The sequence below is a fragment of the Cololabis saira genome, chromosome 9, assembly GCF_033807715.1.
Source record: "Cololabis saira isolate AMF1-May2022 chromosome 9, fColSai1.1, whole genome shotgun sequence".
NCBI classification, from domain to species: Eukaryota; Metazoa; Chordata; class Actinopteri; order Beloniformes; family Belonidae; genus Cololabis; species Cololabis saira.
This window is the reverse complement of record NC_084595.1, coordinates 22,774,886-22,792,051: the sequence shown is the minus strand read 5'-3', so window position 1 is coordinate 22,792,051 and position 17,166 is coordinate 22,774,886. Positions and strand designations below refer to the sequence as shown.

The window sequence follows — 17,166 nt, the reverse complement described above, 5'->3', positions numbered from 1 at the left end:
AGATCATCTTTTTCCTGTCCTTCTTCTCTTATCTTCCCATCCAGCATGCTTTTTTCACTTTCAAGGAGCTTCACATGTTTTTCATGTTGCACTACAAGCTCTCTACAGTGCTGTAGCTCATTGTTGAGCAGTTTTTTTCTGACTCTCTCTGACAAATTTTCCTTTAGTTGGATTTGCTCCTTTTCAAGCTATAGTAGTTTGTAGTCAGTAGTCTTTCATCTTTTCATCGTTTCATCCAGAGTGTCTTCATCACCTTCAGCTGGTCTTTCAAAGAACTCTTTTCTGATTTAATTTCATCCAGCTCTGCAGTTTTAGCCTTGTTATATTCCTTGTAGCAATCTTGCTTCACCAGACAGGACAGCAGACACAGGGTTTAGTGCAGAAATACTAAAATTTTATTTCAGCCAGGCACAGATCGGCACTCAGCACCTTCAGCAGCTCTCCTGTCAGACCACGCCCCAATCCTGCATCCTGCCACATACCCCCATCGCCCGACTCAGGCCGGGGACCATCCGGCCTAGCCAACCCCCCCCCCCCCCCCGAGCGGGAGAGGAAGTCAGGGACCGCCATATGAGCCCCCGGCCTGTGAACCACTCTGAAATTAAAGGGCTGTTAGGCCAGATACCAACGTGTGATCCGTCCATTGGTATCTGTAGCATCCCCGACTGATGACGGTTGACAATTTAACTGATGGTTCACAGATGTTTTTATTCCTTCAATCTAAAAGCACTGCAAACACACCGTAAGAGCTATGAAGGAATAAAATAAAACAAAGTTACTCTCACTATATACATACAAGTTTCATCCAACTCAAATACAGGCCGACACAGCAGCTCGCTGGGTCGGCAAAACCGTTAATCACAATAAATGACAGACAACCAAACTTAATATATACATAAATACTGTATAAAATTTACAAAGAAAACAAACCTTGTGCCCCTTATCAGCCAGGTGCTTTTTGTGTCGGTTAGGCACACTTTAGCACTACCGACACTAATACCAGTCTTGCAGAAAATGTTTAGAAAGCCGTTAAACTTTACCGTTAAATACCGGAGCGCTGAAGTTCTCAGCGAGACGCCTTCAAAATAAAAGCACTAAATATTCGTCTTAATATATAACAAAAATAAAAGCTTGGCTCCAAACAACGCCAATAAGCAAAACAAACACAAAAACACATTTACAGAAATAATCATATTAAAGGTCATTTACAGTATCTTTCATGCGATGGAGCCACTGGAGGGGAGCATGATCCGACCAGAGGGTGAATGGGCGCCCCAGCAGGTAGTAGCGCAGGGACCCGACCGCCCACCGAATGGCGAGGCACTCCTTCACCGTGCTATACCGTCCCTCCCTCTCCGACAACTTGCGGCTGATGTATAGCACGGGGCGGTCCGTCCCCTCCACCTGCTGGGACAAAACGGCCCCCAGCCCTCTGTTCGAGGCATCAGTCTGCAGAACAAAAGGGAGAGAGAAGTGAGTAGTGTAAAGGAGCGGCTCCCCACAGAGGGCCTGTTTCACCCTCTCAAACACCTGCTGGCACTGCTCCGTCCACTGGACCGGTTCTGAGGCACCCTTTCGGGTCAGGTCAGTCAGGGGGCTGGTCAGGCCGGCAAAATCAGGAATGAACCGCCGATAATACCCCGCCAGCCCCAAAAACTGCCTGACCTCCTTTTTATTGTTGCGTCTTGGGCAGGTCGCAATCGCAGCTGTCTTATCTACCTGGGGACGCACCTGCCCGCCCCCCAAGTGGTATGCCAGATACTGTACCTCCCTCCAACCATACACTTCTTCGGGTTGGCCGTGAGCCCTGCCTGTCTCAGTGAACTGAGCACCGCACCCACCGGCCGCACATGCTCCGCCCAGCTGTCACTGTAGATGATGACGTCATCCAAGTAAGCGGCCGCATACGCAGCATGCAGGTGCAACACTCTGTCCATGAGACACTGAAAGGTGGCAGGTGCCCCGAACAAGCCGAACGGAAGTGTGCGAAATTGGTACAAACCGTACGTAGTGGAGAAAGCCGTGATCTCCATATGGCACTTTTCCACTAGTCTTGCTTCAGCCCGGCTCGACGCGGCTCCACCCCTGTGTTTTTCCACAGCCAGGGGAGAAGTGGGGGGGTTGGGCTGAAGCTACTGTGACGTACTCGATTGCGCAGCACCTTTGTTTGTGTCGGCGCAGATGAGAAATCAGCTGGAGCCGGGAGCGGCTGAGAAAAAAACAGCCCGTCTACATCCCTTTTTTAATTTTCTCGACAGCCACCAGGTTTATGAACATCTGCACCTCAGAGTTGGATCACCAAACAGACGTTTGTGCTGTATAATAAAATCGCCGCGAGTCGCCTTGCGCTGACTCCCGCTTCCTGATTCAAACATTTGACGGCCCCGCCCCCCGACCAATCAGAGGCGTGGAGGGTGGTGACGTCGGAAATATTCCCGGCTCAGCCCGCAAAGAACCTCGCCAGAATGGTTACAGAAATAGTATCGGCTTGGAGACGCACATTTTGAGGTATAACACACCTGGGTGCACGTTACGGTTCGGGCCGTATTAATTGCCGAAGGAATGGCATAAATTGCGCCAAAATTACACAATTAATTCAAAATGGCTGACTTCCTGTTCGGTTTCGGCCATGGCGCCAAGAGACTTTTCTTTAAGTTGCGACATGATACAGGTGTGTACTGATTTTCGCGCATGTACTTCAAACCGTATTGTGGGGCTTGAGGCACAACGTTTTCAGGGGGGCGCTGTTGAGCCATTTTGCCACGCCCATTAATGCAAACCATTAAATATCAAATTTATCGCCAAGCCTGGCTTGTGTGCAAAATTTGGTGACTTTTGGGGAACAATCAAATATGGACCAATCAGATGAAGGGGGGGCGCGTGTTTTGGCGTCTAGCGTCGCCACGGTAACAATTTTGAAAGAGAAAAAGTAATGTGAGTAGTCACAGGATGGAGACGCATATTTTGATGTATAACACACCTGGGTGCACGTTACGGTTCGGGCCGTATTAACTGTCAAAGGAATGGCACAAATTGCTCCAAAATTACGCGATTAATTCAGAATGTTCAAAATGGCCGACTTCCTGTTCGGTTTTGGCCATGGCGCCAAGAGACTTTTCTTTAAGTTGCGACATGATACAGGTGTATACCGATTTTCGTTCATGTACGTCAAACCGTATTGTGGGGCTTGATGCACAAAGTTTTCCGGGGGGCGCTGTTGAGCCATTTTGCCACACCCATTAATGCAAACCCTTAAAATTTTTCGCCAGGCCTGGCTTGCGTGCAAAATTTGGTGACTTTTTGGGCACGTTTAGGGGGGCAAAAAGGCCCTCCTTTCGTCAGAAGAAAAATAAAAAAAATAAATAAAAAATTCCTACAGATACAATAGGGCCTTCGCACTGTAAGTGCTCGGGCCCTAATTATTAGAATGTACATGCATATACATGGTGCAAGTGTCAATAAGGAATTTATAGTATGTATAATTGAAAGTTTGACCAAATATAAAGGTTCCTAGTCTAAATGAAATTGAGAAAGTACAGTTTTGTAAAGGGGTGAGCAAATGTGCACATTTATTGTCAATGGGCAGGTGACAGGCAGCCATACACAAGTGACTTTTGTTGATACATACCTGTGAGGTAGACGATGTCAGGGGATTCAAGTGAAGTCTGAGGTCAGGAAATGTTGTATCGCTCTGTACAGTGCTGAGCAAAAGGGTGCCATTATCAGACAGGCAGTTGCTCCCCATGTTGTTTGTAAGTTTTGCAATGGAGGCACTTTTGAGGGCTGAGGCAAACTCCCTGCTTGTTGGGTTGAACCTATGTCCACCCTTGCCACGGATCACAGAGAACAGATTCTTTGGGGGAGGGGAGATAACATATAAGATGGCTTATTAGAGGACATAATATTACTTCTGTGGTGCCCACTATTTCTACTATTCAATTATTTAATTAATTAATTACCTCAAGGCAGTCCTGATTCAGCTTGGCTGTACAGAGGAATTTCAGTTCTCCCAATTCTTTCCCCAGCTACTGGACAATCAAGATGACACTGCAGATTGTGAGGATGAAGCCGCGCTGGCAAGGGGGAGTGAATCCAGGTCTGTATTAACATATTAAAGAGTTTTCAGCACTCTACTGAGGACTGCTGCATGGAAACATTCTGACCTGCAACTTTTCACTCACTCATAGCACACAATGAATCTTATGTGAATGAAAGACATGGTAAAAAACTATGATGATGTTGAATGTGATCGATTTCAATATTATGAATGGTGTCTTGAAACTGAAATGGTTAAAATCTTTCCTGACAAATAGACATTCCATCTGGTTTATTGTTCCTAATATGATTTTCCAAAAAATGGGTGGAATAGACTTTCTTCTACACGCTGACTTTGATTGTAGCTAATCACCTTTTAAACTCTCTGCTTTCCATCAGCAAGTCCTTCTCTATTGGAAATTGATTTATAGTCATAATTTTACAACACACCTGTATGGAACAACAGGTACAGTTTGCTCAGTTTGTTGAAGACAAGAATTTGGAAAATGTCATTTGTCCTTTGCCTTTTTCTGACCACACCATATGTAATGTTTTGTAGCAAACCTGAAGGTCCAAGATGAGATCCAGTGAAGGCTGTCCATGAGGAGGCTCATCTGTTGATCACTTCTTGGTCCAAGAGGTCGGCGCCATGGATTTGCATCGGAGTAGCTTCTGTGAAGGAAGTTTCATCTACATTGACTCTAATAATCATTGCCAAAAATTGGAAAATTAATCTGTGATGATCAGTAGGCATTTCAAATAGTCATAATTAATACCTTGAATTCAGTATATCAAACAGCCTGTTCATATCCTCGAAGAACTCCGCTGTAGCATGTGCCTCACTTGGTACCCTTTTTAGGTCAATCATGGTCTTCATCCCTATATGATTGTACGATTATTACATCAGATATTGTAATAAGGGTGAAGAGATATCATTTAAAATGTAAGAATACACAGGCATAACGATTTGATCCAACAAAAATCAGATTGAATTCTGATTGCTGTATTAATGTAACACAGATGCATCATAAAAATGTTGTTCATGTTGATTCAGTAAATTTCCGTACATTTTAAAAGTTCCATCAGGCTCGCTATAGTAAAATAAAAATGAGTTGCCTACCGGCTGCCACAGTGTGACTGAAGACTTGAGTTGCAAGTCGAACTCGCATGTTCGTGAAAGGCGGCAGTGATACATGCTTCCTAGTTATTTTTGGAGCCATGCGGATAGAGGTCTGTCTGTCAATATCATAAAACATTTCAAAGTGTTTCCACTGGGCTTATTTCGCTCCTATCTGTAACACAAGAGAAAAGAAGCTGATGTGATACATATGGCTTGATGCTATTCGTGTGGTTTACAAGATTGGACCAGATGTAGTCTGGCCCGTCAGACCCATGGAACACTGATAATAATAATGAAACTAACCTTCAGACCATGTTTTTTAAAGTTGTTACGCACAGATTTTTCAAGATGAGGCACATCGAATATCAGTGGAATTTTCTTCCCATCCACTGATATACAGTGTGCCACATCTGTGCCGTCTGCAATGTCCAGGCTGGCTCCCAACAGCTTTAGTGTCTTTATGTTAGAAGACGATTGGTCACAGACCACAGAAATTACCTGTTGTAAGAGACACATCGTGCACATGTTAACACAACCTCCATTATGTTGTGCTCCTCTAATTGGATTTTATTCAGACTTACTGTGAAACCAATCTGGCCTAGGCGCCTCACAGCCTCTGACAGTATTTCTGCTGTCTTTTCTGAAGAGAGAGTACCTTTGGCCAGGAAGTATCCTATCGCCTGCAGTGAAGAAGAATTATGAAGAATTTCTCCCATGAGGAAATTGATCCCCTGCATTTGACCCATCCTACACACACTAGGAGCAGTGGACAAACTCCAGTTCTTTGCCAGTGCCTTGGTCAGAGGTACTAACCCTAACATACATCCAATCCAATTTGTCACTGCAAAGTTTTGTTTGAGGAAAAAAGATCTTTGAAGTACTTTGTCCTGTGCATTTTGAAGTGAGTCGCAGCAGTGGAGTCTAAAAAAGCAGTTTTACATGCTTCCCCAATATGGTCACATGCCAGCATGGAACAGAGTTCAGCAATAGCTAATGCCATGGTGGCTTCAGCCTTTTTTGCATAGTCTGGTTTTTTACTAATTAAAGGAGCTTGAGGCCGGATTGTGGCAAGATTTATGAAAAAAATCCGTATACATTTTAAGTTTTCTAGTAATAATGTCAGAACAAGCGCTCCAAACCCAAAAGAATGAGCCCTCTAGTGTATCTCTCTGTTGCCTTGAACAGGCTGTGTGCTGCAAAATGTGCTGCAATTCGGTCCCGAATTTCCCGCGCTGTCCTGCGGATGTGACGTCACATGACGCTGCATGTGCGTTCTCCCCGTTCTCCCGTGCCGGCTTCACTGTTGGCTGCAGTACCCCCAACGGCCGTCGTGGTGAAGGGTGGCGCTAGAGAGTCTCATTTCTTAAAAGGAGCCTCAAGCTCCTTTAATGGCAGCTTGCTCTGGGTGGAGCTGTTATAAGGCTTTGCCTTTTGAGTGTGTTTTTGTGTTGCCATGTGTTTTTTAATATCGCAAAGTTTGGCATAGAAATCCACCTTATAGTACATGCAGTATGCCCGTGTATTGCCACCAATAAACGGCTTCAACCAGCCTTTAAATTCAGGTTTGATTCCCACTCATTTCTGTCAGGGCCGGATTTAGCGAGGCCCACTAAGGTGGGCAGACTGAAATGTAGGGTGGGCAATGATGCCCGTGCTGCAACGTGGCACGGGCGAAAAATTTTTTGGGGGGTCAAACCCCCGAAATGCATAGAAAATGATATGCTATCATCATATCAGTTCATCTATCTTCTCCACAGTATGCTAACCCAATTGCCCTTCCTGACACTACCCTCTGCATTTACCCGGGCTTGGGACCGGTGTTCTGCCAATCCTTGCTCCCTGCCGAGAAATGCTACTTTGTGGTTCTGCGCATGCGCACAGTCGATTTTCAAAGTTTGGTTGCACATCATTTCTTGCCCGATGTAAAATGGATAATATGGGATGTTGAGTACTTGATCCATCAAAATACACTACCCATGACATGAATTGTATTAGACATTGTAAACATTATACGATAAAGAGAAAAAAAAACAATTCTATCTTTATTTGATATTCATTCAGTCATTGGCCTTTATTTAACCAGGCAGGTAATTAAGAACAAGATCTTATTTACAACAACAGCCTGTCAAGAGACTAGGACCACTTGGGGGAAAAGGAAGTGGGCTAGGGAGTAAAACAGAAAAAAACAAAACACAAAAATTGCAAAAGGTAGAAAACCATTAGGTAGCATTTTTGGCAAAGCAGCAAAAAATGGCAGAACACCGGCACAAATAGGACACTGGCTTTTGTGCATTTATTTTATGTTTTTTGCTTTTTTTTTTTTTTATCAATCAATCATAGTCTACGGCGTAGGCTCTGCGTTGATTTAAAAGGTCCCGCGGCAGGCTGGTGGCTCCAGAGCCTGCACGCAGCACCGCAGCACCACCACCCGCACTGGCGCTCTCCGCCCTCGCCGCCGCCAGGATGGAGACTCCCGGCGAGGGCGGAGAGCGCCGGTGCGGGTGGTGGTGCTGCGGTGCTGTGCGCAGGCTCTGGAGCCACGGCTACGCCGTAGGGTACGGCGTAGTGTACGCGGCGAGGCGTACCATTCTGCGTTGGTGTAACGCGGAACCATAAATCAGCCTTCAGTGTGTGCTCTGAGTGCTGACGCCGGGTCCCTCCGCCGAGACACAACTTTTGCGGTATGCATTCATTGTTATGTCTAAAAATGATGCGCAGTGCCCACCCAATCAGAAACAGTACAGATATTCTGTGATATTTTTTTATATTTGTAAAAAAATTTAATTATAAAAAAAATAAAAGGATCCCCATAACTTTGATTGGGTGGGCAGGATGCAGGTTTGGGTGGGCACAGCCCACCCCTGCCCCCCCCTAGAACCGGCCTCGATTTCTGTACTTCTGACTGAAGAGTTTAAACTGAGCCATGCTGAGCTAGCTAGCAAGATCTTATGTCACAGAGAGGTAGGCTACACACACAGTGGACGAGGTGAATAAGTGACTGAAGTTGTGTGAGTCAAATGCAGTGATTTATTTGTGTGACAGCGAAGAAACGTTTACATTTACATCCCGCTCTGCAAGCCAGCGGCGGCTTTGCGCAAGCGCATTTCATTTGCAGTCTGAACGCGGAGTGGTGAGGGTCTCCTCTCTGCTCTGCCTGCAGCTGGGACTGCTGCGCGAGGCTACTGTTACCCCTTTTACACCAAGCTGGTTCCAGGGCTGGTGCTAGTGCTGGTGCTAGAGCCGGTTCGCGGTTGGTTCTAAGTAAGAACCGTTTGCTTTTACACAGCTGGTGCTAGCCTGCAGCTGGCCAGAGAGCCACGTCATCACGTCACCACTCCCCCTCATTTTCATCCCCACCCTGACCAGGAAGCTGAGAGCCAAAAGCTGCTTTAATTTCAGCTGTAGCGCTGTTAATATGCCACTTTATTAAGTTTTAATATTTTAAAAAGGTAAAGTAACCTTTCAGATCCCCAACCTGGGCTCAGTGTATCCAAATAACGCCTGTTAAGAAATTTGCTCTGAAAATTTCGGGATTTCTGCCTGCCTGCCGGCTCCGGAGCTGATTTATGGTTCCGCGTTAAATCGACGCAGAGCCTACGGCGTAGGGTACGGCGTACGGCGCCTGTCGCCGCGTAACCTACGCCGTAGGCTCTGCGTCGATCGTCACACCATATGAGGAAGCCGAGAGTTAAAAGCTGTTTTAATTCCTGCTGTAGCGCTGTTAATATGGCACTTTATTAAGTTTTAATATTTTTTTCAGGTAAAGTAACCCTTTAAGATCTCCAACCTGGGCTCAGTTTATCCAAATAACGCCTAGGGTTAAGAAATTTGACTCGAGAGCCAGCAGCCCCCGGGGACAGCAGCTCCTCTCCTTTCCTCTCCTCTCCTCCGTAACATACGCCATAGGCTCTGCGTTGGTGTAACGCGGAACCAGAAACCGCGGGCTGGGAATTTTTATTAAATAAATGGATGGAGCTGTGCTCCATCGGCGGGCACGGAGCCCGGCGATGCAGCGGCAGCCTCCCGTCCAAGCGTCCCGGGGCTGGAACGCTCCCCCGCGGGCTCGGACGCGAGGCTGCGCCGCTGCATCGGCGGGCACGGAGCCCGCAGACGTTACTGTTGATGGATTGTACCGTAGACCACTGCTGCTTCTGTTTTACATCCATTATTAAATAAATGGATGTAATAATAAAAGAGTCTGCTAACTTAACCACCGTCTCCAACGCTCCGTTGTTTAAAAATGGCGCGCTTCCGTGTTTATTCTGCTTTGGTTGTTCAGTAACACCGTCCCCAGCCCTGCGCCCAGCCCCCGACGTAACTGGTTCTTTGAGCTGGCCCAGTCTGGCTCTAGCCCAGAACCAGCCCTGGAACCAGCTTGGTGTAAAAGGGGTAACGTGAGACTGATCGCCTGTAAGTGCTTTGGGACGGGGGAGGGGCTCACGTTGAGGACAGTAACTGCAGAACAATACGTGCTTCACGCCAGAGTCTCCAAAACACCAGATAAGTCTGTTTGGGCCATGTCCTCTAAGCTGAGTAGCACAGATTCGTACTGATGTAGCACAGATCGGATTGCTCGAGTCCTGGTCGCCCATCTTGTTTGGCACAGAGCCTGGAGGTTGCTAACTGCACCTGATGCAGTAGATGCAATGTTCACAAATTTAGTTTTGTACTTGCCCGATAATTTGTAAAGACAGCCCAGTTTGTGGAGCCATTCCAGAGCATTAGTTGCCAATGATGAGGCTGTACAAGCAGCTTGGGCTACTAGATTTACACAGTGGGGGCCACAGTGTACATACAATGCCAGTGGCTGCATCTCTTTTATCCTGGCCTGTGCTCCTTTGCTGTTGCCGGACATATTTGCTGCCTCATCATATGTCTGTCCACGCAGACCAGACAGCGGCAGACCCAAGCGCAGCAACACATCTGTGGCGACCTTGACCAGGTTTTCTCCTGTTGTATTTGTGACTTCATAAAACCCCAAAAAGACCTCATGAGGGACCAAATCATGATCTACTGTACATATCGAACACATATGGCTTCCTGTTCAGTGCCTTCTATGTCCTGTGTTCCATCGATCATAATGGAGTACTGGAGGAGAGGCAGCTTATGAATTTTGCCAACGATATCCCTAATTATGCTGTTTGTGTTACAGGTCCAGGTCGAAGACCCATAGACAGATAAGGTAATGCTACCGGAAAGGCCTATTAAAACAGGAGTAAAAGACAGAGACGATCACACGTGTTTATCCAGTCAGCCTTCCTTAGTAGAATGAGGCATATTTATTTCAGCCTGAATTATTATTGTCTTTTTATCTCTTGCTTGTTCTTTTCTTTTTTTTCAATAAATCAAAAATAACATAGTCACAATTCTTCTTTTCTTTTCATTACATCATCTCACAATTCACATTTTGTCATCATAACCACCTTTCAGTCACATTCACATCTTAGTTAACTGTTAAATTCAATTGGCATCTGTTCACCAAAACATAAAAAATACTGGGAGTGTCCCTTTAAGTGTCTGTCATATAGACAGTAGTGCACACATTGTGTAAGTGTCAAACTCGCATAATGCTATAAATATCTTATCATAGGCCTGTAACATACAAACATACTTGGCTAGTATGTTTGTGCATGACTAAGTTCAATGTATGGCTCTGGAAAAACGTTTTTATCTGAACTGCTTAAAGTGCATTAAAATAAAGAAACACATTTTACATTCAAAATACTGTCATCAAAAATCGTTTTTAACACTTCTTCAATTAATTCAAAGAATGTTCTGGAACCCAAAAACAAGGTCTGCCCTTGCACAGACAGAGGTGGGGAACCACCATTTTAGGCAGCAGCAAACTAAACAGAAAATAAACGGACTGGACCTGGTCACACAGTCACTCAAATCAACACATTAGCTTCACAAAAATCGATCTCACAGGGAAACAATAACTTTAGCAACAACTGTAGGCAGTTTAAGACACTTTGGTTATGTACAAACCTGTTAAAACAGGAGTAAAAGACAGAGACGATCACACGTGTTTCTTCCAGTCAGCCTTCCTTAGTAGAATGAGGAAGTACTCAGTCCGTCCAGCAGGTGGTCTCTTGAGAGAGCTGTGAATCGTCTTACTGCCCCCTAGTGGTGGCACACTAGGATTGTCCCACTGTTCAGTGTTTTTGAGAGAGCTTGAAAGTAATAATTGTGCATGTTGCTTCAAGCAGAAATTTAACTCTTTTTACAGAAAATATAATCTTTCACAATAAAATGAAAATAAACAACAAAAAATGTGACCATACATTTTGTGTGCGTCACATTTGCCAATAGATGTAAAATTTCATTCTGGATTTCGGATGACGTGAAGTCATGTTTTCTTGTTGATAGCCATTTTGCTAGGCCAAAATATAACCCATTTTCCCTCATCAGCTTCATGGCCCCTAAGAGCAGCTCCCTGGCGAGCTAAGAACTGTAGAGTCCACAATTTTCACAAGACACCGTCTTGCTTCCTGCTGCTGGGCAGCTTTGACCGAAGATAACTGCACATCTACTGGTTTCGTTTGGTGGCAGTGGGTAGTGACAGCAACTCTGTGTGCATTGCTTTGGGCGTGTTCAGTAAATTTTTGGGTTGCCTTTTTCCAGTTTTGGAAACCATTTTGGGAAAATGCTGGATCTGCATTCTTGGCCAGGCTTGATTTTTCATTATTAAAAGCTTGGGCACAGAAAAAACATAGGATTCCATTGACTCCTTGTTTATAATGGAGCCAAGGAAATTCACAGTACCACTTTTCTTGAAAACGTAAGGTTTTGTTACTGAGATGCTGTTCTATGATCACTTTTGGGCTAACATGGTTGGGTTCCTGCCTGCCTGCCTGCACTTCTCCACTTGCGCCTGTCTCCACATGTTTCTCCTATGAAATATGAAAATAGATCATGTTCATTCCTTCCTTTCCTTATAAACAAACCAAAATCACCTAACCATTTACAACATATTAACCTATCTGCACTACAGTGCTACTGCTACTGCCACTACTACTACTACTGCTGCTGCTGCTGCTGCTGCTGCTGCTGCTGCTGCTGCTGCTGCTGCTGCTTTCACCTGCCTCTCTCTGAGTTTGAGCCTGTGGTGTAAGTTCGACATTACAGTTATTGAACTAACAGCAGAGGGAAAATGTGCTCATCATAGATCATTTTGACTCGGTCATGTCATAAGTAGCTCTCAGGCAGTACTCGAGTTGTAAAAAAAAAATCAGGGGGGATGGTGGATTTTATCATATGGGGACAGATAATTGGTGCTGATTACAAATAATATAATATATTACAAATAATAGCACTGACCAAAACACCTGCAGAAATACAGCAGGAATGACATAGCAGCAGTTAAATGCAGCCTTCTGTAAGCTTTAAATATCCACTGGGCTTACATCAAATACATCAAAACACAAAAATAAAAAACAGTTTTCTGAACTTATCAATATACCTCTGTCCTTCACAGGACAAGTAAAATGGATTACTGCAAAAACTCAAAATCTTAACAAGAATATTTGTCTTATTTCTAGTTAAAATGTCTCATTTTAGTAAAAAAATCTCATTACACTTAAAAAAAGACTCATCCCTGGAAAAAACAACAGTTTTCACCTGTTTCAAGTAGATTTTCACTTGAAATAAGTAGAAAAATCTGCCAGTGCAACAAGATTTTTTTGCTTGTAATAGAAGATAAATCTTGTCCCACTGGCAGATTTTTCTACTTATTTCAAGGGGGGGATGATTTGGACCGTTTTTATTTCAGGGGGGGATGCCATCCCCCCTCATACCCCCTCAACTCCAGTACTGTTCTCAGGTTGAAAAAGTGTGTGCACCCCTGTTCTAAAGTAACAATACTAATAGCCTTTTCCTGGCTGTCTCTCTCTCACTCACTCACTATTTTTATATTTACCATCTTAGCTAGCTAGCGACAATAGCGTATAAAGTAACGTTGAGTAGTGGCCACTCACTAGCAGGACACTGTTTGGTTTCAGTAGGTTAGAATTCACAAGAATCTAGCCTTTATTACTGATGACGATGAGTTTTCAGTTAGTGTTCTGTTACCATTGGTTACGGGCAGTTGTAAACAACTCAGGTTTTTCCTTCTTCCACAAAAAGCATTTTTCAGCTCTTTTGTTCCCAAACAAACTCCCACAGTTGAGTAATATTTTGCTACTCATCTCTGCACAGCCTACCTGCAACACAGCAGTGCTGCTGCTTTTTTGTCCCGCTGCAAAAATTGATTTTAAATTGAGCTGCCGGCTCCTCTTCATTTTTGCTGCTGCCGCGTACTGGCTCTCTGTCTGTGAAGGCTGATTTATCCTCCTGAGACCCAGAAGAAAAAAGGTTTTTATATTTTGATTTCTTTTACATAATTCAAGTAACTGAGACATAAGAAACATGTCACAAATTTTTTTTTTCTCAAAAATATTATTTATTTACTTTTTATCACATGTCCCTTGTAGGGGACATCGGGTCTACTTTGAAGTAAAAATACATTGAAAACCATCAGTTTGGTATTTGCGAGATATCATTTGATTTTACATTTTTTCTCATAAAAAACAATATAAAACCAATATAAAACACATTTCATCACTGAACATTCATATTGTAACTTTAAGAAACATTTTTTTACTACAAAAAAATACTACCTTTTAAAAACTTTAAAAACTGAACCGGGGATGTGTCAATACACATACAATATCATGAACACATCATGCATGGTACATCAGGAAGCAATTCTTGGCCTTTGAGACACAAAGAAACATGTTGCACTTCACACACTTCACAAATGTCTTCCCTTTGCATCCTTCTCTCCTGCACCTTGAAGAATTCGCTGTCTCCACCATTTTTGGCAAATGTAGTGCTCCATACTTCTTCACTTCTTTGTTGGGCTGTGGCTTAACAGACCTCCTTTTCTTTTTGGGAATGTTCTCTTCATCCCCCCAGGTGCTCACCTCATCTTCCTCACCACTGGACACCTCTTCATCTTGACTGTCTGCACCACCCTGTGCCTGGGACAGCATTTCCTCCGCCAGTAGCAGCTTGAAATCAAAGTACTGCATCCTCTCTTTTGCTGGTCTCCCAGAGGCCTGGTGGTCTGACCTGTACTGGATCCAGCTGTTTGTGGCAGCCAGATCAAAGAAATGCAGCATGGTGCGGACGGTCCACTTCTTTGTGCGGCTTGACATGGGATAATAGCTGATCATGCGGTCACACAGATCAACCCCACCCATGTTGTTGTTATACTCCGCCACAACAGCAGGTCTAGGCACAGTGACATGGCGCTTCTCTTTTTTTGACCACCTTGTGCAGCTATCCTGGGGCTCTATCCCATGGATAGTAGATGCCATGAGGACTTCTTTGTTGTCGAACCACTTAGTCACAGCAATCTCTGTTCCTGGTTTCCTTACAACCATTTCGGAGGCACCTCTCTCTTGTTGCCGACGCATGGTGTCATTGGACATCTTGGCCTTACAGATGGCAGGGATTCGATTCTTCATAATGGTCCCCGTTGCCAGGAGACCATTTGCCTTCAGTCGATCCAGGACTTTGACCGATGTGAAATACCTGTCAAAGTACAGGTGGGAACCCCTTGGCAGTGATTCTGCCATGCGAATGACAGCATTCCCCCCAATGCCCACCTGCTTATCTCTGAATGTGTTTTTCCCCTTGTACACTTCAAAATCAAGCACCATGCCACTGGGACTGGCAAGCACAAAAACCTTCAGACCAGTAGGATTTGGCTTGCCTGGCACAAACTGGCGCACAGGGCACCGGCCTGTGAAAGGAATCATCTGTTCATCTATGCAGGCCTTCAATGGTCTTGGCTGATTGAGGCAGCCTTGTTGCACTCTGTTTAACAGAGGCCTGACCTTCCAGAGTGCATCCTCTTTTTTGTGGTCATCTGAGATGGCAAAGTCATCTGTCACTTTGATGGACTGGCGGATTTTGAAGAATCTGTCCCTGGTCATTGAGTTGGTGATGATAGGGACCCTTGTCTTTGCTGCCCAATACATGCGGATCCTCGGGTATTTGAGACATGACATGTACATTGCCATTCCAAAGAAGGTTTTCACCTCCTCTGGAGTGGTTTTAAGGGTGTTCCCAGAGACCAGCACTTCCCGCTGGTTGGTACAACTAGAGACTTCCTCAAAAACCTGGTCATCTATGTACTGTTTGAAGTACCCAGAGGGCCTCAAGACTTCGTGGTTCAGGGTGTTGATGTCCATCCTCCTCTCATCAAGGACAGGGTTGAAACTTAATTTGAAGAGAAAGGAGAGGTATAATTAAATTTAACTATAACAAATGTAATATTATATGTGTGTCTGTGTGTGTGTGTGTCCGCATGTCTGTGTGCGTGTGTGTGAGTGTGCGTGTTTCCGCGTGTCTGTGTGTGTGTGTGTGTGTGTGTGTCCGCGTGTCTGTGTGCGTGTGTCCGCGTGTCTGTGTGTGTGTGTGTGTGTGCATGTATCCGCATGTCTGTGTGCGTGTGTGTGCGTGTGTCCGTGTGTCCCCGTGTCTGTGTGCGTGTGTGTTGTGGGTGTGTGCGTGTGTGTGTGTGTGCATGTATCCACGTGTCTGTGTGCGTGTGTGTGCGTGTGTCCGCGTGTCTGTGTGCGTGTGTGTTGTGGGTGTGTCCGCGTGTCTGTGCGTGTGTCTGTGTGCGCGTGTGTGTGCACGTGCATGTTTACGTGAGTGTGTCTGTGTTTGTGCGTGTCCATGTGTGCGCGTGTCTGTCTGTGTGTGTGAATGTGTGTACAAGATAAATAGCCTGTTTTCCCTCCCTTGACCCTGTATTAATAAACTAACTAAACATCAGAGCCCTAGCTTACTTGTCACTTCTGATCCAAAATGGCCGTTGGATGACATCCCTTTCTTCTTCCTCGTCAGCTGATGAGTCCTCCTCTGAGCTTTCATTTTCCTGCTCTACTGCCTGGCCACTTTCTTCCTCATCTTCTGACAGCTCAATATCTGACTCTCCCTCAACAATTCTCATCAGAATCCTTTCTGCCTCACTCAGTGCTCTATTTCCTTAAAAATGCAAAATGGCTGAAAATTAGTGTAAGCAAGTCCCACTGTCCCCTACAAAGGACATGGACTAAAAAGTATATTTTAAAAGGCTTACTGTAAAGTTGACATACACCTCTGAAATCTTAGTAATAATATAGTTAAGGCTTTCATACATAAAAAACAAAATCATTTTCAACAATACAAATGTGATATTTGTATAAATTTGATCACTTACCTCCCTTAGGACCATAGAAGGTGTTTGCTGTGATTCCTGCCATTTTTCAAAGAATGACAATGGGATCTGTTGGCCACACCCCCTTTTGTGTGACATCACTGGAAAGCCCAGGATGTACTCTTCACAGTACATGAGGACTCAAATAGGCTACATGCATGGTATTTAAAATAGAGGCCTCAGTGCCATGTCCCCCACAGAGGACAAAAGTTAATTGCCGGGTCTTAGGAGGAATTATGGTTCTGCGTTAAATCAGAGACGTTCAATAAATGAGACAGCCCACTACGGTTCGGTTTCCTGTATCTGTGTCACGTGACTGCCACGCCCCTTTAGGAGTAGGTCCTGAGTCTATTGAGTCCTATGGGAAAAGTGAACGTGAGCACAGATTATTACCAATTCCTTCGCCCCATAGTAACCTAAGTAAATATGGGACCCATTTTTCAAAAGCTACAAACTTTCTGAACATTCTGACACCAAAACAGATTAGGAGAAAATTAACTTTGTTTGAGACCTGTCTCTGTCTGAGCAACACACTCTTGCCAGATTTGGCTCTCATCGTTTTCCCATCGGATAAAATGAAGTTTAAAACTAAAATAAAACTTGCTTCTTTGCTTAATAATACTGTTATTTTTATTATTTAAAGGAGCAGGCTCCTTTTAAGAAATGAGACTCTCTAGCGCCACCCTTCACCACGACGGCCGTCGGGGGTACTGCAGCCAACAGCGAAGCCGGCACGGGAGAACGGGGAGAACGTGCATGC

General features: G+C 44.7%; 1 protein-coding gene and 1 long non-coding RNA gene across 2 annotated transcripts; both read right to left on the bottom strand.

Moving 5' to 3' along the window:
* Positions 1-4,828: 4,828 nt before the first annotated feature.
* LOC133451003 (uncharacterized) lies at positions 4,829-5,858 on the bottom strand. The gene is made up of 4 exons (XR_009783140.1): positions 5,737-5,858; positions 5,459-5,653; positions 5,156-5,327; positions 4,829-4,914 (listed from the first exon to the last, which is right to left on the bottom strand). It is a non-coding gene; the product is annotated as an uncharacterized LOC133451003 (long non-coding RNA).
* An 8,017-nt stretch (positions 5,859-13,875) lies between these two features.
* Positions 13,876-15,393, bottom strand: LOC133451251 (piggyBac transposable element-derived protein 3-like). Its single transcript, XM_061730222.1, has one exon. The coding sequence runs from the start codon at positions 15,391-15,393 to the stop codon at positions 13,876-13,878; it is 1,518 nt and encodes a 505-aa protein (XP_061586206.1).
* Between the last annotated feature and the right edge of the window lie 1,773 nt (positions 15,394-17,166).

Coding starts and splice junctions, on each gene's coding strand:
- LOC133451251 (XM_061730222.1), bottom strand. CDS start 15,393: ATGGACATCAACACCCTGAACCACGAAGTCTTGAGGCCCTCTGGGTAC.